Source organism: Dendronephthya gigantea, unplaced genomic scaffold, assembly GCF_004324835.1.
Source record: "Dendronephthya gigantea isolate DGI-Jeju-01 unplaced genomic scaffold, DenGig_1.0 000016F, whole genome shotgun sequence".
NCBI classification, from domain to species: Eukaryota; Metazoa; Cnidaria; class Anthozoa; order Malacalcyonacea; family Nephtheidae; genus Dendronephthya; species Dendronephthya gigantea.
The window spans coordinates 2,169,754-2,191,078 of record NW_021163026.1 but is presented as its reverse complement, the minus strand read 5'-3'; the positions used below and the strand labels follow the sequence as shown (position 1 = coordinate 2,191,078).

The following is a 21,325-nucleotide window of genomic DNA, read 5'->3' as shown; positions in this document are numbered from 1 at the left end:
TGTTTTTTAACGTAGAGTTTCAAAATAAACTAAAAAACTTTTAAAATTACAAAAACCTTTTATTCGTTGACATAAAAATCCTATTTGAATATACACAAATATTGGGCGTTGGTCATTATTGAGTCACTGAAATTCTATGGTACATTTTAGGAGAAGACCACAGCGAACTAGCCAGGTATTTCGTTCAAAAAGAGCATAGTTAAAATTTTGACGAGAGCTTATCGAAAATTCCCCTGATTTATACTCAGCAACGTGCTGGAACTCCAGTTTAAGAGAGTTTAATGAAATTAAACCCCTCGTTTTCTAACTCGTCGACGTGATTTTAGCTCGTATTTTACGAACTCAGAACTTCTTCAAGACCATCCCACATGCCCAGATCTATATTTACTACATTATAACCCTATTTTTTTTTTGAGAAAAATTAAAGAATTCGAAATAAACTATGAATATCTTCACTATAGTTAATACCAAAATAAAATGAATGTTCTGTTTTGCTGGTTTTCCTCTGTTGCGAAACAGAAAAAAGGCCACATGCGCGCATCGCGTATCGTTCCTTGTGTGAAAATTATATTCAAATTCTTTCAATCCAAAACGGCTGCCTCCAAGGATCAAGTTTTCTAAATTCATCTTCTTAATAAGAGCCCGCCCAAGTCATCTGTTTTTTTTCTACATTTTCCAATATTCTTTGATTCTTTTCTTCAACCAAAGAGTTTCACGAAGCAAGTATGACAATAAGGTTTATCATTTTGTTCCTTAAACGTGCCCTTGTTCAACTGCTTCAGACAGAAGGCGCAGATGAAATGTTCTGGATGGAACTTACGATGCATTGCGGTGATGCAGCGACCCGTGATAGGTTTCTGGCAATTGTAACATAATGTACCACGCTTTGAGTGGTAATGCATCTCGCAGTAAGGCTTTCCTTCGTGCTCAAAGAAACTGCCACCTGGGAACGGCTGATGGCATTCCTAGAAATAACAAAATGTTTTTGTAATTCATATTATGCCACCCACTAAACGCATCAATAAGATTAGGAAGAAGACATTTATTATAATATTATTAGTATTATAGTTTAGATCTGATAAAAATAGCTAGTATTAATAATGAATAAGAGATGATCCTTACTGGACCTCAAGGAAGAACATTTTGGAACTGATAGAGTTATCCAGTATAAATAAAGTTAGTTTAGTTTAGGTTTCCTCCTGTAGTAACACTGGATCAAGGACCTCGAGGAAGAACATTTTGGAACTGATAGAGTTATCCAGTATAAATAAAGTTAGTTTAGTTTAGGTTTGCTCCTGTAGTAACACTGGATCAATAAGAGATGATCCTTACTGGCCCTTACTGGAACAATTCAATGTACACATTAAATCATACAGAGTTTTATAAACAAGAATATACTCACATAGCAGACGAAACACTCTGGGTGCCAATGCTGGCCAAGAGCAGCAATATAATTATCCATGATGGGCTGCTCACAGCCACCACATTTGGGAGCAAATGCAGCAAAGTAATCATCTCTGCAGAAAGGCTTGCCATCTCGCTCGTGGAAGCCAGAATCTCCGAAGGGTTTGCCACATTGATGGCAGAAGAAATGCTCTTGATGCCAGGTTTTGTCCAGAGCAGTTACACATGACTAAAAATAAAATGTTCAAGTTTTTTTTCATCAACTGATAGGTTAACCAATATGTACATCATCTATTAATTTATAATTATTAATTATGAGTCAAAGTTCACAAACATTTCTATGTAGTGATATAGTATGCGATAATAACAATATGAGTATAAAATAGCAGAACTTTAAAAAATGTACAAGTTCATAAAGGTGTTAATTACAGTTGTCTCTCTCAATAAATGTCCTTGGATTGAGACGTTTTTTCTATACTTCAAACACAGTAAAGGCAACACAATTTGGTTAAAAAAATGAACAAAGGCTTGTCTACTTACATCAAGAATGGGGCCATTACAGTAAGCACACCTTGGAGCATACAATTCATGGTAATCTTTCTCACAGAATGGCTTGCCTTCTCTTTCGAAAAAATTTCTTGAGCCCAGGGGCAACTCACATGCAACACATGTGAAATGCTCCGGATGCCACGTCTTGCCGAGAGCCGTACAAACTTGGCCAATGATTGGCTTATTACATGCCGCACATGTGCCTTTCTTGACCGTACTCACTCCTTGGCGGGTCATATCAGATTGAAGACTGCCAAGCATGGAGTCTAGTTGACTTGTTCTCATAGGCTGGCCTCCTAAAATGGGGAGCCATGACTTTAATGCAACAAACAGATACTCCAGAAGTATGTTTTAAGCAGTATACAATTTGAAGTTAAATAAAAAACATATGACTTATTTTAATTTACAGCAGTTGATAAACACCAAACTCTATGTGACGTACACACAAGATAGATCAGACACTAACCTTGTTGGGCAGGTTTATTTGAGCTGGTAGCTCTCTGAGGTTTTGCATAATCATCACTGTGCTTGACAGGCTGAGCAGGTCCAACTGTCTGAACATTCACCTTGAAGTCAGACAGAGATGCCATCAAGTCGTCGAGCTCCTTTGTTGCGGATGAGGCCTTGTTTGGTGGTGGTACATCTTGAACTGATGCCTCAGGTTCATTTGGCTGTTGTCGAGAGCTACTGACAGCATTGTCAAGCTCACTGAGCAGTGATTCAACTATACAAAAAATACTAATGCTTAGAAATACAGCTGTAACATATCTGGTAAATCTAGCTAACCACTGATAGAGATTTTCTAATTTGCAAAGTAAAAGATAAGTTTATCAAAAACCAATTTTAGTGATATCCTATGGTAAAAAAGGTGATGATTCAAGGTCCTTATCTTTGAATACTTAACAAATTACTCTATTCCTCCCAAAGAAACCACAAGGAAGGAAATAAAGAATGAGTTTCCTATCATTCAAAACCTGTGGTTTATCAACACATTGCAAGTCATGACTAAGATCTATTATTGTCCAAATACAATTATGTAACATCATAAAACATTCATCAAAAACTTAACCCACCTGTTTGGTACATACTGTAAGGTATTATTGAGTTATCAATTGTCAGTAACACTTGCTGTCTGTGTCATTTCTAGTATAAATACATATTACCCACCTGGTGGTCGATTCTGCTGAGGAGGATTGTTGATGTTCTCCGACAAACGATTTTCACTGCTTCTGTTACTTCCTCCTAAATATTTACACATACATCACATGCTGATCTTCACAGGACAACACTGGTGGATTGTGTCCATTTTTGGGCTGTACCAAAAGGTTGTTAAAATAGAATCACAAGCAATTCCAATTAGACACTTTTGAGCTAGTGAGAAATTCTAAATTAGGACATGTCTAGGTGCATTGCTAACTAATGATTTATATGAAACAGTCTACAATGACAGGCAGAATAACACAGAGTGTTGCTACAGCAAAGATTTGGATTAAAAATTACAATCATAATTACTGCTTATAAACAGAAAATAGCTGCAATTAAATCTGATCATAGATAATAATTAAACACAATTATGAAATGAGTGCAAATTATTTTCCAATTTGGTCCAATTGCAACATGTCTCAAAGCAATTATTTGCAATAGATTCAAGTTTTCAAGATTGCTTAATTGACTCTCAACTATCAATAATCATAATCCAACTTCCTATTTTGCAGTTGAGGAATCCTATCAGCCTGCAAGGCTTTATACAGTGTTGCTGTTACATAAACAAATTATAAATGACCTTTGCAAATTTCTCCTGCTATTTCAAACAGCCAGAATTTCTAAAAACGTCGCCCAAGTTCATGAAAACAACTCGCATATGGGAAACAGACTATTTGCAGAGGGCGTGAACTGAAATTTAAACCCTTCAGGAAAATATGTTTTGCATGCAGGTGCTATGCAAAATATTTTACAACTACGCTGGAGTGTTGTGGCTATGAAACAAACCAGAAAAGGCATATATTTGGGTTCCAACTGCTTTTAAAATACACAAGCATCGATTCACACACCAGGAATTGTAAATATTCACATAGGCATCAAATTCATCAATGCCCCAATCGACCAAAAATTATACAAACGGCTGTTGGGTACAAGTGAAGGTTTCTAGTTTACTCTAATCTAAAATAGGTGATGATACCTTTCGGAGTGGTAGTGGTATTCAAATCTTCCAAGAGACTATCTAATTCGGATAAATTTGAACCTAAACTTGTGCCAGTATGTCTGGACGTTCCGTTCTCCTTTGGCAAAGGTGGTGGTGGATCTGTTGGGTCCCTCGTTGTCTTTTGCGCTCCACTAACTGGAATTGCTTGTAAGTCGGCCAAAAGTGCGTCTAAAAAATCAATGTTTTCTTTAAATTTCATGGAGTAATCTCTCTGCCTTGCGTCGGCCATTTTGATGTGTTTTATACACGGAAAACAAGTCCGTATTGGGCCAACAATTTCAAGTACAATACCAAAATTGATTTGATGTACAAGACAGTTTTTTGGTTTCAGATATAAACCAGTGAATGTTTCGTGTCTGAACGACAGATATCATTGCCTCACGTGTATAAATACACACTTTGATGTTTTTATAGATTAAGAATGACAAGGGGAAAAGTCTATTTGACATAAATTGCCATCATGAATTATTTATCGCGGTCGATTCTATAACATATATCGTCTAACGTTTTGTGAATATTGCCGCAGAAGAATTCAAAATTGCTCTAAATCTGTTTGAAATACCATTAAAACGGGGATTTTGGGCGTTTTTTTCGGCAGAGAGGTTTTTATTTTAACAACAACAGCAAACGGAATGCAAACTTAATGAAAGATGTTTGATAAATATACAAATATTTTAGCAGCTCGATTGCTCAGGAAAATAGCAGTCAACTACTACATATTCACACAATTGAACATCTTTGAGGACAAACTAACAAAGCAGGCCATTATCAGACCATATCAAGTTCGCAAAATACAAATAAATACTACAGGCGAAGTACATGGTATAGCTTCAAGGATGCAATGGCGGTCGTGATGCCCGAATTTGGTAAAGTATACATTTTGGTGGATTGTTAAGCAGATATTTGTTTTGTTGAGAGCATAATGTAGACGTAGACACTATGGGAACCCAAATGGAAAGCGAAACACCTGTATCTAAAAAACAGACGAGGCCAAATCGAGGCGAAATTGTCCACAGAATTAAAATACTACAAACGAGTACCTCACCTAAATCGTCCATCGCTGAAATGTTCTTCTTGATGCTTCGCTAAAAATGTAAATAATCCCGCTTTCGCCGCTCAGATTTCCTTCCAAAACAAACTCTCAAAAAGACAAACACACGATGCAACTATCCTTTCAAAATTTAGATCACTTCACGAGATAATTTCGCTGTAATCACCGGAAAATAGTGCCAGAATATAAATCCCGTTTTATTGCAATGGATCAATTTCAATAAATTATGCATTCCATGACCATATTAGGCATATACAACAGGGTGTTGGTACTTCGCTACGCTAAGCGCATGGTGACGCACGCATTTCATTTTAAAACGCAGAAATAGACATGACGCGCACGTTTGTGCAACTTTTCACGTTGTTCAAAGATCGCGGCGAGTGCGCCAAGTTTCGATTTATGCGTTAGCTTTGGGCGCGTTTTTATCTAGCGGTTACTTAATACCGAACGTTATGGGCAGAAGTTAATCAGAGTTAGATCAAATTTCACAGACATGCAGTGAAGATGTGGTATTTCGCCAGATGGTCGGCATAATTCTCATTTTTCTTTCTGTACAGAACAGATTATAACATTCATGTCCAAGATGGTGGTTAGTTTCAAGAATACTGAGATTTCGGGCAGCACAAAAGTTCAAGAACAGCTGAAAAACTGTACTTTTTAAAAACAGTGTTTTTGATAACATATGTCACGTTTTGCTTCCTCAAATCTCATCAGTTCGATGGTTTGAAGGAGTTCCTCTTTACCACAATCTCTACTGTGAGATAGCAAACTGTCTACGTATTCGTGAAAACATCCGAAAACATTACCCAATGGCGCCGAACAAATTGGAGCTCGTGGCAAAACGCATTTGCGGTAAACATTGATTAGAAAACTGCAAAATTAGCATATGCACTGATATCGAGACTTCAGTGTCCATGACAAGCGGATTTTTATTTTCAAACTAAATATTTTCCAATAAAGAGAAAAATTCTAGAACAAGGGCGTAGGAAGCGGGGGAAGAAGGGGGTAAACCTCAGACCCTCCAACCTCAATAACTTCCTATACCCAGGATCTAGAATGTAATGTATTATATTAGGTCCGGAATAGAGATGATTATATTTGGTGATTTTGAATGCTTTTGTGCGTTTTCGTATTCCTATCCGGTAACGTCCCTATTAAATATTTTCTCTCTTGTTATCGAGTTACAATTACTCTGACTATGTATACCGCCTTTGTGATTGTCCTTGATCCGAAAACTTTAATATACTTGCTGACTTCTTTGAGGTCTGTATCGTCCTTGCCCTGCAACGAATTTAAAATGAAATTTCAAGACACAAGAAAAAGGCAGTTGTCGTTAATTCCAGCCTGAATATAGCCTGTAATGTACATTCTGTTTTGTGATGTTTTATTCCAGTGTTTCATTTTGTATCTTTCATTAAACTTTTCGTATTCTCTCGTAGTTTACCTTGTCGATCACGATAGTTAAATTGATGTTTCGTGTCCAATACTCGTTCGTTGTTATCAACAAGAGTGCTGATCTAAAAAGAAGAAAAACACATGAAATTTAACTTGGTTGAAATCGCAGGGAAACGTGAATATGCAGGCCTCGTGTTACCTTGTCTGCCAATTGCAGTGCTAAGCTCTGTAGACGAGATGGTTCAGCACCACGGTGCATGACCACAGTTTGGGTTGGCTCGTCCCAAGATGCCTAAAAACGAAAAGACGTCGTTCAAACAAACTACTGGATACACACACGTAAAGATCTAGAGACATCACAATTTCCCAGTACCTGTAATTCGCTGTTGATGATCATTTTGCTGATTATGCTGTGCACAACAGGACGGTCCAGTTCAAACATTGCAGCCAGAGTATTCATACTAAATACAGAGGAGATGGTTCAGGTACAAGAATATATGGAACTCAATATCTCCTCACGCACGGGAGAACGATGAAACAATGAAGAGAGTTTGGATCAAAATGGTTTCTTTACCTAATGGAATCATACACGCTGTTGTAGCTGAAAAGGTAAGTCCTGAGTGATTCTTCTTGGATCTTTCTAAACACACATGAAAACAAGTGTAAGAATGCATTTGAAAATCCATCGAGGCATCGAGAGGTCAATCCCAGCCGTTCCTAGGGAGGGCAACTTACCTTTTTAACATCTTCTTCACTTCCTCGGCCTGGTCGAATAAGTTCCACACCTTGCATTGAAAGAAATATCTGTTAATATTTTTGACACCAACATGATAATTTTTCTCATCGTAGAACTTACCTTAACGGCCAGAATAAAGTCGGCACACTCGCGCCAATTTCCTTTGCTCATTTCTTTCGACGCGGCTACAACGTGTTCGCGCATGCTCTCAGGTGGACCTAAATATTTAGGACGTATTCATAAGATGAAGAATGGGGATGGAATGGTACAGGGTGATGATATATAATGATGATGATGGATAGCAATAGATGATGATGGATAACGATGGGTAATGAATCTTATACATAATGATGGTGTTAATGGATACTACATGATATATGGTGATGATAGAGGTTGATGATGGATATTGATGGATGATAAGAAGCAATAGTTGTGTATTCTTCTGACCTACTAAAGGCTGTCTATCGCTCAGTTTCAGTTGATGATGGAAACTCTTGCTAATCATACGTCGACGATGCTCAAACTCTCGTGCTAAAACAAAAAAAACAATCGTAAGAAACATCATTGGCTTAAAAAATATCCCAGCATGTTCCACATGTTCCCACTCACCTGCCATATGAGGAATCTCGAGCAACATCGCTGAGGTGAGGTAGACACACTCCAGCAGTTCCAGGTTAATATGCATGTGGAATGGCACCTTCACAAAACGAAAAAAAACCTCAATGGACAGGCTGAGGTCAAACAAGGCTGAAGTCAAACAAGGCTGAGTCTCAATGGACAGGCTGAGGTCAAACAAAACTTAGGTTAAACAAGGCTCAGGTCAAACGAGGATGAATCTCAATGGACATTCATGCATGCTTTGTTCCAAGGGTCAGTACTGACAGTTTACAGGAGAAGACACTCATGAATATTGCCGCTTGCCAACTCTCATCACAAGCTTTTTTCATGGAAAAAAGAAATGACAGCTGAGGAGGTACTCATGGAATACTCATGCTTGTCAACACTCATACAGGCTCTTTTTCCTTTAAGCAAAAGATGACAGTTGATCATGAGCTCCTCGTGGAAATACTCTTAGCAAATTCCGTCTCAAACATTCGTCATTTTCCTCTATATTGCATCTCAATACATGACCAACACGTGCACACATACCAATCTTCGCCGTTCAATTTTTTCTTGTTCCAAATTCCTCTCGTGTTGTCTCTGCTGCATTAGACCCTGGAGAAACAAGAGGAAAGACATCGCTTTAATAATAGGAATGGTAACAAATGATAGGGTGAAACACAGTAAGTAGTAATAATTCCAAGCCAAGAATCCAGGAATATGATCATCCTTAATCTAATCCTCAATCTAATCATTTAAGGATAGTACTTGGGTAAGGCTTAGGCTAAGACTTAGGATTAAAGTTGGGATTATATCCGTGGATTCTGGAGATGATCCTATTATCATATGATGAATGCAGTAAGACCAGGGATCAGTGTTTACAGTGAATGTGTTTGAAATCTTCTACTGACCTGCGCCAAAAGTTCTTTAGCCTTGCCACTTGACTGTACGTCATGTAAGGCGTTGTGTGCGTCTTTGATCATACCATGACGGAACGCGCACAGACCAAGCTGTACCATGGTACGGTTGTACAAAATCTACACAAAGGTTTAAGTTTAACCAACAACGTGACGATAGTCCGTTCAAAAATGTCGTCATTAGTATTCCACCTACCTGTGTGGGTATATCAGAGTGCCCGATATTCTCCTGCAAATGTGACATCAGCATGAGATCACGTGCCTCGTACCAGCGATCATGCAGAGCGAGGAAATAAACGTGACATAACATCGCTCTGGTCCTGATACGGTTCGAGTCGTCTTTGGAGTAAATGAACTGACACATTCCCTCCATCTGAGAGGCTGTCGATGCTGCCGCTTGATCTACTGACACTTCCTCTTCGTCTGAAGTTTTGTTCAATTTCCTTTCCTCGCTCATTTCCTTCATACGAACCATGTCAAGCTGTGGGGGGATAAGGCTGGAGGTAAGTATTTCAGTAACAAAACCCCCTTCTCTCTCCTCTCTAGCAATCTATCCTACCTCCCTCTTTCCCGAGGATAATTGTCCTTGAAATCTCGTCGGGGTGCCTGGCAATGCATCAGGGAAAAACACGGTGGAAATTCTAGTTACTTTTGACTAACCTTATAGTAAATGTGTTCAATAAATCTGAGATAAACTCTGCAGATCATGCTGGGAGCAGCATCGTGGTCTTCAAGATATTTCATAACTCTGCTGATCAATAAGGTCATAGTAATCTCATCTTTCAACCTGGAGGAAAATGATGGATATACCTGATCACACATCATCAGAGATTTACACATAATGCAGGGATGAATTTACCGGAAAATGACGAATTCGACCATGGTCGAATTGGCCGAAAAATGGGGTCTAAGAATAGGTTTCACTCTGAAAACAATTCATCCTTCAATTATGTCAGCTTACCTCTCAACATACTCAGTGGAATGACAATCACATCCTTGTAACATCTTTGTGAATTCATCGTCAGTTCTCTCGATTGCGATCAAAATGCAACCGCGAATTTTGAACCCAGCGTCCGCATCCTAGAAAAAAAACGCGCATTAGGACAGGGCAAACTTCTATACATAGTAAACGCCATGGAGTGTAAGAAAGACGAAAGTTTGGTAGTTGCCAAATTTACATCCCTCAAAAGAAGAATTGCATTGCAAGTTGCAGGAAAAATTGCACCGTGTAACAGGGCCTTTAGATAAACGGGTTTGATACAACCGGCCCCTGTTCAATTCAAGTTACCTCCAAATTTTCAGCATCTTCTGCGATGTTTTCTCCCACAGTGACGTTAGGATTATCCACGAGTTTTATCAACAATTCATTCACGTATTCCAGACAACTGAAATGAAGCAGACAGAAGCCAGGATATTACTAAATACTGCAAATAACCACAACGTTCAAACTCAAAGCCTAAAGATGCGAGGGAATGCTACAGAATCACCATGCAGGAAGAACACTAAATCAAATTACCTGAGCTGAGCAGTAAAACAAAATTAGTTTTATTCAAGCGTGAAATATACAGTAAGCATTATATTCTGTCGACTCTCTCATACCTTTTCCACATTTCTGGTTTCATACAAGTGGCTGCATTTGGGTTGTAATCAAAGATGGATGCAATAATGTTGAACATGATCTTGATGCTCATTGCAACACCTGAGGAAGGCAAGAAAATGATATAAATCCTGGATTCTGGTTGGTTTTTAATCCCTAATCCATAAATACTAAAGGATAATTAATCCCTAATCCATAAATACTAAAGGATAAATTAATCCCTAATCCATAAATACTGAAGAATAAATTAATCCCTAATCCATAAATACTGAAGAATAAATTAATCCCTAATCCTGAAATACTGAAGAATAAATTAATCCCTAATCCATAAATACTGAAGAATAAATTAATCCCTAATCCTGAAATAATGAAGAATAAATTAATCCCTAATCCTGAAATACTGAAGAATAAATTAATCCCTAATCCTGAAATACTGAAGAATAAAGCTTGATTTCAAAGACTAACCTAGGTTGTTTTTCTCTGCAATCTTTCTTAAATCCTTGAGGTACTCAATTTGGTCTGTTCTGTCAGTTCCCTAAACACAAAGCAAAATAATTTAAGAGACGCTATCGTTCCTGTAGGATCAGCAGATCAACTCACAACAAAACCAACCTTTTTTCCACGAGCTCCTAAAATCTCGTGCAATTTCTTGAGAATAACGGCGTGATTTATCTCTGTGTCTTTGGCAAACAATGCTCTGGTCTTCTCCTGAAAACAGAAGACGATGACGTTGAGAAATATGTCAGGAAAATAAAACAAAAAACGTGAAACAAACACGTACAATGGTGTGAGATGATTTGACTTGCTCCCATTCCTCTCCTTCATCCTCTTCTTCTTGATCTTCTTTCACTTTTTGTCTGCGTTTTTTTTGTCTTTCCTTTTCAAGTTTCTTCTCTTTAGTTTTCTCTTCATCTTCATCCCGTTCTCTGAGAAACACAGAAGTAAAACAAGTTCAGGTTATTTTTCCTACTGCAGTAAAACTACAAATAGATATGGTATGAGTTTTCCTCCTGTAGTAACACTGGATCAAAAAGAGATGATCCTAACTGGACCTCTAGGAAGAACAGTTTAGAACTGATAGAACTATCCAGTATAAATAAAGTTAGTTTAGTTCAGGTTTCCTCCTGTAGTAACACTGGATCAATAAGAGATGATTCTTACTGGACCTCTAAAAAGAACAGTTTTAGAACTGATAGAGCTATCCAGTATAAATAAAGTTAGTTTAGTTTAGGTTTCCTCCTGTAGTAACACTGGATCAATAAGAGATGATCCTTACTGGATCTCTAGGAAGAACAGTTTAGAACTGATAGAGTTATCCAGTATAAATAAAGTTAGTTTAGTTTAGGTTTCCTCCTGTAGTAACACTGGATCAATAAGAGATGATCCTTACTGGACCTCTAGGAAGAACAGTTTTAGAACTGATAGAACTATCTAGTATAAATAAAGTTAGTTTAGTTTAGGTTTCCTCGTGTAGTAACACTGGATCAATAAGAGATGATCCTTACTGGACCTCTAGGAAGAACAGTTTTAGAACTGATACAGTTATCAAGTCCTGTAGTAAAACTGGATCAATAAGAGATGATCCTTACTGAAGATGTTTATACCTCTTCAAGAACATGGCAGCAGTAACTTTCCCCCCTTGAGGGATATCAAGATCGCTATCACTGCTGCTGTCTGTTTCAACATCGCTGTCCATATCATCAAATTCACTGTCTGAATCCTGTCATAACAAACACAGTTCTTAGCAGACAGACTGTTCATTGAAATGAGGGTAATTCTTAAGAGGCAAGGGGCTACCCATTGAGAGGGGTGGGGATAATACCAAATGCCCCCATATCACAAACAGCATACCTCAAATTTATCTGCTTTTTGTTTAGCAGCTTGTGGTTCAGGTTTTTTCAAGACGATGTCATCATCCTCATCTGAATCATCTGTCAGAATTGTAAAATGATGAATATTCATGATTTTTCATTATTAATCTGTGGTTTCTGGTGGCTTGTTTAATAATAAAACAATTCAAACCATTTATAACACTTGCCTGATCTGCCAGCATCTTCTTCCTCACCATCATCAGAGATGAGTGGATTCTAAAAACAACCAACATTTCATGAATTAACAACACCAGAAAGGAAACATTATTTTTCAAATCCACTCCATTCATACCTCTCTGTATTTCTCAATATCATTTTCAAATGTCTTATTGTACTTCTTAACCTTTTGCCTCAAAGCAGTGAGTGCCTAAAAAAATACCCATTTCTCAGATTTTCATTCATATCAACAAGAGTGAGTCATACGGTAATTCATACGATTTTACACTGACCTTGGCATTCAATTTGCTGAGCTTTTTTCTTCCTTCAGTGTCCTCCCAGTTCTGCAATGAAAATTAAGAGAACAAATGATTAACATGGAACATATGACGATGATTCCTGGTGGCAAACTTGTGATCCAGGTAAAGATGGTTGAATCCTACACAGTTGAAACCCTGGCTGGAAAACCTAGGCTGCAAAATTTTGTTAAATGAGTGTTATACCTCTTTGATGAAATCTTCCAACTCCACCAAACATTTGATAAATGTGGTTGGAATTCCTTCCTTATCAACTACATTCTTTGCTTTCGTGAATGCTCGACCAAGATTTTCAAACTCTGCGAATGAAGCAACATTGAATATGGGTATATTGTCATGCTTAGATGTATCTTGTATACATTTCTACAGCATATGATTTTAAAATTTACAATTGAGGTTTTACTCTTTACCTGTCAGGATCTTGGACATGTCTTTGATTTTCTTGTGATTTTTCAGTTGCTTGGCAATGCTGGATATTTCATCAAATCTACAGCAAATAAAAAAAATAAAAACCATTCAATAAAAACAGTGTCCAAGCCATCTTTTCCCAACCTTTCCACACTGCCCAATGTTGTGAACTCATTTTTACCGTTTGTCTTTTTGACTTCGGACAACGCGTTTCGTGTCCTCATCTTCTTCGTCACTGAACAGAAACTGAGCCCTGATTGGAGGATTATGAGAATTAAATAAGCACACTGGTGGATCATTTAAGGACAATTTACACTATGCGTTTTGTCACATAGGATTCGTACTCTGGTATATGTGAACGTATGAACACACATACAAACGTGACACTTTAAATTCAAACCTGAACAAAACTGAATGAAGATTGTGGCATAGGCCCTCTTTTGCATTCATCAGAATGATAATTGCATACAACTTATTGTGTAGTCTAAATAGGCCTCCAGTGTAGCAAATGTTGAAGAACCTTCACACAGAGTTAGGTTTTCTCTTAGTGAGCAGGAAACAATTGCTGCCTGGCATACTAGCAAAGCTCATAGGATACAGACTAGCCATAATTGTAAGAATTTAGATGAGGCATAAATATTGGTTGAGGCATAAATGACAAACAGCTGCCCTATGAGGGGGATCAGTTTTATGGCATGGCAACATGTGCATCGGACACAACAAATCATCTTGCGGATAACCGAGACAAATGTGAAAAACACTCCGGTTAAGAGGATCTTGGTAAGCGGCAATGCAGCATAATTCTTCACCCCATCCAAACCTAGAATAACTTGCCATATTCATAGCTTACAACGCAAAACCATGCAGGATATTTGATTTTTTCCTCGCAACACATTGGGATATTTATTTCACCTAATATAAACTCCTTCACGTGTCTGCCAGTGCTATATTTCATACAAGCTATCACGTGCAACAATTGTACTAAAATTTGATACTGTAATTTGTTGTTTTTGAGGCAAACACTATGCTTAATATGAACAAAACGTGCTCCTTATTAATCATTCATCCATTACGTTATAATACTCGTCATATTTATATGACTCATGCACAGAAGTATTATAAAACGTAGATTTTCAACAAACCTTGAAGCAACTGTGGGCGCTGGTTTTGGTACAGCAACTGGCGCTTCGTCGCTTGATTCATCCTCGCTGCCAGATGAACGAGCAGCGAAGAATCTAGACATTATTACAGAAGAGAAATGAAATTTTTTCAATAAATTTTCTTCTCTTTTTTATGACGCAACGTGGGAAAACCAAAAGGAAAGAAGATGATTGAGCCCCAGACCCCCAGAGTTTTCAGTTTATCAAAAAGAAGTTTAAATTGTGTATTTGCAGGGAAAAAGGCAAAAATACTCTCAACTAAAAACATAATAACAGCTTTATGGCGGTGGAAGGGAAAGATAAGTTGTGAAAATCCTCCCAAAATTAAATCATATAGAATTTTGTGGACAAATTACATCGTTTAGCCTAGCTGAGCCAACACGTTTGTATACTCTGCGGTAATATGTTACGATACTTTATTTAATACCAAACACAATAGAACTCACATGGTACGTGTTTACAAACACGAATGATAAAGTTTTTCTGCCAAAAATTTTTGGATTTTGACTCAAGAAGACCGTTAAGATTGCTGATTGGAATAGGTGAGGGTTATATATGACATTTTACTGCAGTTAGATCTTGATTTCTAATGGCTGGTGCTCAGAAAATCGATTTTCTGATCCAATTATCTCGTTGTTTTTTATTAGAAGTAAAATACTATCATATTATGGCGTTTAGACTATCAGTAAAGTGACTTGAAGACCGCGGATTAGCTTTTCCTTCGTCCTTCGAGTCCTCCTCTGCTGTGTTTAGCATACTGCGTCTTTACAGTCTAGGTATTCTCTTTGTTATTGACTTATTGTTAGTATTTGAAAACTCATCATGGGTAAGAAGGGAAAAATTGGAAAACAGAGAAGAGATAAATTTTATCATCTAGCAAAAGAAACAGGTATGTGTGTGTAATGGTCATGTATGTGACATCATCATCCAGTGCCATATTGAGATCAGATATTATAGTCTGTATATCTGTTGTCTAGGTTACCGAGCACGTTCTGCATTCAAACTTATTCAGTTGAATAGAAAGTTTGAATTCTTACAGTCATCTCGTGTTTGTATTGACCTGTGCGCGGCACCAGGAGGATGGTGAGTCAATCCAGGAACTCAACAATCAACTCGTGAACAAGAAGTCTAATTTCATCCTAGGACAGAGCTGCGTATACTAATATATTTCATACCATTCACAGGCTCCAGGTTGCGTCAAGATTTATGCCAGTATCAAGCATCATCATTGGTAATTCTCTCATGTTCCCAGGGTTGCAATGGATCACCCTACAAAAATTAACAGAGTTTGATATTTGTAAATTTATAATTAACAGAGTTTGATATGTTATTGTATTTCAGGTGTAGATTTAGTCCCAATAAAACCAATAGCAAACGTTATCACTTTGCAAGATGATATCACCACACAGAAATGTAGGCAGGTAAACAACACAGGTCTCTTCAGTTATGAATTCTCCCATTACAAACCCCCTTCCTAATAAATATCATTTCTACACGGATGTCTCTCCAATATGGGTACCTCTCTAATATGTACACCCCTCTAACATGGGAAGCACCCATGTACCTCATCAATATGAATACCTTCCTAATATATACACTGCTATGACATGGTCACTTCTCTAATGTAAAGTTTAAAAACTGTCACAACATCTCTCAAATAAAAAAAAATACAGCAGTCTTGTTTAACAATACTAGGACATAAAGAAAGAGCTCAAGACATGGAAAGCTGACTGTGTTTTAAACGACGGTGCTCCAAATGTTGGATCAGCCTGGGCACATGATGCTTTCACACAAGGTTTGTTTAGGAAAATCCTTGTCCAAGAAATGATCATCACAGCTGATTCAGTCTGTCTTGTTCATTTCAGCACATCTGACACTAGCTGCTTTGAAGCTTGCATGCGACTTCTTAAACAAGGGAGGATGGTTTGTCACAAAGGTTTGTGCTTACTTGCTCAAAAAGTCAAAACAGAAAACGCTTTGTCTGTCTGAATCATCTGTAATTGCTGCAAACAAATATGTTTTTCAGGTGTTTCGCTCAAAAGACTACCAACCATTGATCTGGGTTTTCAATCAACTCTTCAAGAAAGTTCATGCAACAAAGCCACAAGCCTCGCGTAATGAGTCAGCAGAAATATTTGTTGTTTGTCAGGTAAAGAAGTGTGAGGAATGGGTACATCTGGGTACCTCTGTGGTCGGTTTACCAGTAAATGAGAATGTTGGTTGTTGATATCTAGGGTTATAAAGCTCCAGACAAGATAGATCCAAAGTTACTTGATTGGAAGTGCATCTTTGAAGAAGTAAATCAAGAGCCTACAAAACAAGCTAGTCTTCTCAGCAATAAAGTAAGTGGTCATGATTCCACAATAAACTGTAAGATCTTGTCATATAGTAATGCCTAGTATATGCACCTTGTAGAAACGATCGCGTGCCCAGGGCTATGAAGAAGGAGACTATAGCTTGTTCAAGACTTTAGCAGTCACAGAGTTTGTGAAGAGTGCAAAACCCTTGGATCTTTTGAGCTCAGTGAATCAGGTGCGTATATTTCTTTATCTAGACTGGATAGCGTCGTCTAACTGCTCTCCTATGAACTGAAGAGTGAGAAATGCTAAAATAAGGAGTGTAAAAACGGACTGTCACTGTCCCGTTGTAGATTGTGTTTGATGATAAAAGATATCTTCAACATGATTTAACCACGTCTGAAATCAAGGAATGTTGCAAGGATATCAAAGTTTTAGGAAAAGGGGAAGTGAGGTTAGTTGAATTAAGATTATCCAGAAGAGATTGCGAATAGTTTTGCCTGAAACTTCAAGTACATTTTGAACGGCATACGGACGGCTATTACTGTTTTTAAGTAAGCTTTGGATATCACTTTAGATTATTGTTGAACTGGCAAGCAATGTTGCATGATCTGGAAAACAGTCCTGCTGAAAACACGAGGTTGGGAAACTTTGTTTTATTCAGATAAATACGTGATCAGTACACCTTTAATATCTTCTGTCATATTGTCGTTTCTTTCCTCAGCGCTGAGCAAGACAAAGAAGACGTTGCACCAGAGGTGTGGAAAGATAATTCTAGTAAAACACGTTTTCCTAGGCCGCATTGTCCTCGAGTTTTTTGTAAATCCGAGATACTCTGAGTGACAATAACTCCCAATAGGTAGAATACACTAGCATAGAGATTGCAAATAATGGTAAATCATTCCTTCTAACCTGGATGATTTAGAAAACTGTTGACGAGATGATCCAGGATTTGAAAGACGAGGAAACTGCTGATGGCAAAAGGTAAACAAAACCTCCAGGAATTCGGGGTTTTTTATTCTTTTTTCTCATTGTTCATGAATGATGACTTGACTTGTGAAATGTGTAGAAAGCGTCGTAAGTTGTTTGCAATGAAGAAACAGGCTCGTGAAAGAATGCAGATTGGTGGTGGAGCGACTGCTGACGGCGATGACGCTGAGCTCTTCTCGCTGAACAACATCAAGAGTAAGAAGGTGCGGTGACTTTAGTAATCAACTTTGTCTTCACTCTCCTGAGCAATATAATAGTTTGGTTTTCTTTCATCATTTTGGGATGAATTTTGAGAGGTTGGCTGGTATCGTTGGAAAACCACAAAGGGTTTCCTAAATCAGGGACTTGATTGTTTGACTGGCAGTGTGATTTGTACACCGTGTGTTATACCAAGTAATAGGATTTCATTTGAATTGTTGAAGAGTGAGGAATTGCTGCATGTAACCTCGCCGAAGATAAGTTCACCCAATCTCTCCAAAACTTCATGACCATGGATATATATATTTGATCATAGAATTTGGAGAAGGTCGATGAGGGAGATATGATTGAAGATGCGGACGATGATGGGGATAGCAGTGATGTCGAGGACAGTGAGGACAGTAGCGCTGGGGATATCGAGGACAATGATGATGAAGAAGATGATGATGATGATGTCAATCCACTGTTGGTCGATCCAGACGAAGAGACTGATCAACTAACGAAAACCAAACTTTGGTTTGGCAAAGTAAGTGTTTAGCAAAAGATGATTGTGTAAACACAAGTTAATCCAAAAATCTTGAAACAGAAGATACAATAAAGACGTCGCCCATTAATCATTGCAACTTCGTTTAGGACATGTTTCAAGGTCTAGAAACTGTGGAAGATGAGGATTTTGAGGTGGAGCAAATGATGAAAAGGCACAAAAAAGCTGGTGGTGTTCTTTTGGGAGATAGTACGTGAATCACCTGACATGGATGGTTATGCAATAATGGCTAGTAATTGAAACAAACGTTACCTGATTATACCAAGGACCAAAAGCTTGCGTTTTGTATTTCAGATAAGGATACCAAAACGATGACGAAGAGGTCCGATAATGCAGCGAGTCAGGCCGACAACAAATCGTCCGACTCCGACAGTGACTCCGACGACAGCGATTATGAAATGGAACAAGTGCAGAACGAGACAGATGTTACCACGAAATCTGAAAATGGATTTGAAGTCGTATCACAACATTGTACGTTTGAACAAAGTTAATTCTAATTGTACTGGACAGCTCTATCAGTTCTAAACTCTTTACTATATCAGTAATAAATATACATTTAGATCTTATGAAAAATATGACACCTGAAGGACTTGCCCTTGGAGCGCAAATGGCTTTCTCTAAGAAACGAAAGCGAGAAATCGAAGATGAGGCATACCACAGGTACTGTAGTTTCAGGTAGTTCAGACACAAACCACGATAGCTTATTGTAGAATACTACCTACACTAGACCACCACGTTAGATTGCAACACTGGACCTCCATTTTGAAATTCATTTCTTGACATTTAAGGTGGACGTTCAACGATGATAACCTACCAGAATGGTTCACCCAGGATGAAGCTAAACATTATCAGCGTAACCTGCCAGTCACTAAAGAAGAGGCAATGGAATACAAGGCCAGGTTACGAGAGATCAATGCCAGACCAATCAAGAAAATAGCTGAGGCTAAAGCCAGGAAGAAACAGAAGGAAATGAAACGACTTGAAAGAGCGAGGAAGAAGGCAGAAGTTATTTGTGATAACGATGAAGTCACGGATAAGGAAAAGGCACAACAGCTCAGGAAGTGAGTGATGGTAATCAGTGACAGTGATGATGATGATGATGATATTGGTGGTAGTGATGATGATATCGACGATGATATCGGTGATTGTGATGATGATATTGGTGGTAGTGATAATGATATCGACGATGATATCGGTGATTGTGATGATGATATTGGTGGTAGTGATAATAATATTAGCAATAGTGATGATGATATCGGTGATGACGATGATATTAGTGGTTATAATATTGATGAATGATATTGGTCATAGTGTCGATCATAGCAATGTTGGATGATGTTGTTGATAGTGGACGGAACTAGGGAAATAGTTTTCTTCCACGTGTGGTTAACGTACGTCTCTCTAATCTTAGCCTGTATAAAAAAGCTGGAGTTGGCAAACGAAAGAAACCTGAAGTGAAATACGTCGTTGCCAAGAAAGGAATCGGTATGTTTTAATAAATAATAATGGAGAAGCTCCATATTCTCCCATTGAAGTTCACTAACGATTGTCTCGACAAAGTAAAAGTCGTTAATCATTCCGTATCTTTTCGTATTTAATCAACAGGGAAACGAGCAAAACGGCCCGCGGGCGTGAAGGGTCCTTTCAAAATGGTTGATCCGAGAATGAAGACTGATTTGCGGGGGAAGATGAAAAATCAGGACAAAAAACGAGGAAAAAGACGGAGATAGTGAAAACACCAGATAACTTCTTGACCTAAATATAATTCTGTGTAAATATATTCGAGCTTCAACTTGAACTATAGTGACTGAATGCATAAAAGTTTAATTATGAGAGAGTTGAAATTCAGCCTCAGTATCACATTTTCGTCCTATTTGCTCTTTGGCGAAGTCTCGGACAGCAAGCAGGCAAAGAGAACGAGAACATTACCGACAAGCCGGCTTGGGATACGTTGGAAAATGTGCATTTTAACGGTGAAAAACAGATTTATTCCTCAGATTTAGAACGAAATAATAATTATACGCAATTTAGAACGTTCTGAAATGTAACAAAAACGTTCTAGAATGCAGCGAAGATTGTTGTTCCAAAAATGTATCAAAAATGTAGCAAGCGTGAGAAAAATCAATTAGAACTTTTTGGTAAGTGAAAAGAACCTTTCGCGTGGGAAAAGAACTTTTTCATGTATTCGAAAAGAACTTACGTGAGGAACAAACCGTTTCTGAATCAATTCAACTAAGGTTTCAACGAACGTTACGAAGATCAATGAAGCAGCAGTTGGTTAAAGTTTAGCGTGCAGTTTTCACACTAAAGCAGTTGTTTTGCCGAAGAATTGTTTTGACATGCACGAAATATTGAGAAATCTTAGAAATCTAGAAATATATCAAGCTAGAGGCATACCCATTAACCGCATTGGTTATTGACATATTATTGTAATTATGTCTTTTTATTTTGTTTACCTTAGGAACACCAAATATCAATTAAATACACACGCAGCAAATTTTGCGCTGCGATTTACATAGCTTCAACATTGAATGACTCCAATTTTCACGGAGCCGACTTCAATGGTAAGAACAATGAAAACTAATCCAATCCGTCATGCCTGTTTCTATGTGTACTTTAGTCAACTGAACATGGAGTGAAATCAGTGTTATCAGTTTTGTTAAACTGTGATCTCGTTGCCGATTAATACTTCATCCAGGCCCAAAAAAAACCACGCGCGAATTCACCGCAGCCTTGCCAAAAGCAATAAACACATTGGCTGGCTTGTATACACTGTAGCGGAAAATTTGATTGCCTATAGCTTTAGTTTACGATAAGTTTTCATATTCAAATTCGCCTCGGGAAAAATGTCCGACTCAATTAGTACCCTCGCATTTGGATCAGATTTTGAATCAGGAAATAATGAAATTTGGGAAATCAGGAATTTGATACT

The 21,325-nt window shown here is 37.9% G+C and overlaps 3 protein-coding genes across 6 annotated transcripts; 1 reads left to right on the top strand and 2 right to left on the bottom strand.

Moving 5' to 3' along the window:
• Positions 1–59: 59 nt before the first annotated feature.
• On the bottom strand, positions 60–5,413 carry LOC114520571 (paxillin-like). The gene is made up of 7 exons (XM_028540873.1): positions 5,202–5,413; positions 4,133–4,324; positions 3,121–3,195; positions 2,420–2,677; positions 1,945–2,249; positions 1,403–1,633; positions 60–965 (listed from the first exon to the last, which is right to left on the bottom strand). The coding sequence occupies exons 1-7, from the start codon at positions 5,212–5,214 to the stop codon at positions 699–701; spliced, it is 1,341 nt and encodes a 446-aa protein (XP_028396674.1). The 5' UTR covers positions 5,215–5,413; the 3' UTR covers positions 60–698.
• Positions 5,414–6,118: 705 nt separating this feature from the next.
• Positions 6,119–14,527, bottom strand: LOC114520625 (eukaryotic translation initiation factor 3 subunit C-like). Its single transcript, XM_028540932.1, has 28 exons — positions 14,347–14,527; positions 13,386–13,457; positions 13,207–13,283; positions 12,983–13,095; positions 12,773–12,823; positions 12,616–12,690; positions 12,491–12,539; positions 12,304–12,383; positions 12,057–12,172; positions 11,234–11,378; positions 11,065–11,160; positions 10,918–10,987; positions 10,455–10,554; positions 10,144–10,240; positions 9,817–9,935; positions 9,516–9,642; positions 9,052–9,336; positions 8,850–8,975; positions 8,488–8,553; positions 7,948–8,035; positions 7,786–7,869; positions 7,459–7,556; positions 7,338–7,387; positions 7,177–7,242; positions 6,976–7,063; positions 6,802–6,894; positions 6,652–6,724; positions 6,119–6,488 (listed from the first exon to the last, which is right to left on the bottom strand). The coding sequence occupies exons 1-28, from the start codon at positions 14,445–14,447 to the stop codon at positions 6,445–6,447; spliced, it is 2,649 nt and encodes an 882-aa protein (XP_028396733.1). The 5' UTR covers positions 14,448–14,527; the 3' UTR covers positions 6,119–6,444.
• A 64-nt stretch (positions 14,528–14,591) lies between these two features.
• Positions 14,592–20,820, top strand: LOC114520626 (pre-rRNA processing protein FTSJ3-like). Of its 4 annotated transcripts, none has more exons than XM_028540936.1 (22): positions 14,592–14,906; positions 15,171–15,253; positions 15,342–15,447; positions 15,549–15,595; positions 15,706–15,785; positions 16,060–16,159; positions 16,230–16,300; positions 16,391–16,513; positions 16,599–16,706; positions 16,780–16,896; positions 17,015–17,115; positions 17,239–17,301; positions 17,386–17,419; positions 17,587–17,645; positions 17,731–17,854; positions 18,166–18,375; positions 18,483–18,582; positions 18,688–18,864; positions 18,954–19,053; positions 19,182–19,454; positions 19,805–19,878; positions 19,999–20,820. In XM_028540936.1, the coding sequence occupies exons 2-22, from the start codon at positions 15,187–15,189 to the stop codon at positions 20,121–20,123; spliced, it is 2,259 nt and encodes a 752-aa protein (XP_028396737.1). In that variant the 5' UTR covers positions 14,592–14,906; positions 15,171–15,186; the 3' UTR covers positions 20,124–20,820. The 4 variants fall into 4 exon arrangements, with proteins under 4 accessions (XP_028396737.1, XP_028396736.1, XP_028396735.1 ...); XM_028540935.1 differs by having other exon boundaries at positions 15,043–15,253; XM_028540934.1 differs by having other exon boundaries at positions 15,012–15,253.
• The last annotated feature ends 505 nt before the right edge of the window (positions 20,821–21,325 follow it).

Bases quoted from the DNA above. Each gene is read 5' to 3' on its own strand.
- LOC114520626 (XM_028540936.1), top strand. From the start codon at position 15,187: ATGGGTAAGAAGGGAAAAATTGGAAAACAGAGAAGAGATAAATTTTAT. The intron at 15,596-15,705 runs GTAATTCTCTCA...ATTGTATTTCAG, and splicing joins AGTATCAAGCATCATCATTG to GTGTAGATTTAGTCCCAATA. The intron at 16,707-16,779 runs GTAAGTGGTCAT...TGCACCTTGTAG, and splicing joins CTAGTCTTCTCAGCAATAAA to AAACGATCGCGTGCCCAGGG.
- LOC114520571 (XM_028540873.1), bottom strand. The intron at 3,196-4,132 runs GTATCATCACCT...GTAAATATTTAG, and splicing joins TACCACTACCACTCCGAAAG to GAGGAAGTAACAGAAGCAGT. The intron at 966-1,402 runs GTGAGTATATTC...TGTTATTTCTAG, and splicing joins CAGAGTGTTTCGTCTGCTAT to GAATGCCATCAGCCGTTCCC.
- LOC114520625 (XM_028540932.1), bottom strand. From the start codon at position 14,447: ATGTCTAGATTCTTCGCTGCTCGTTCATCTGGCAGCGAGGATGAATCA. The intron at 8,554-8,849 runs GTCAGTAGAAGA...TTGTTTCTCCAG, and splicing joins CTAAAGAACTTTTGGCGCAG to GGTCTAATGCAGCAGAGACA. The intron at 6,895-6,975 runs GTACTGGGAAAT...TTTCGTTTTTAG, and splicing joins TCATCAACAGCGAATTACAG to GCATCTTGGGACGAGCCAAC.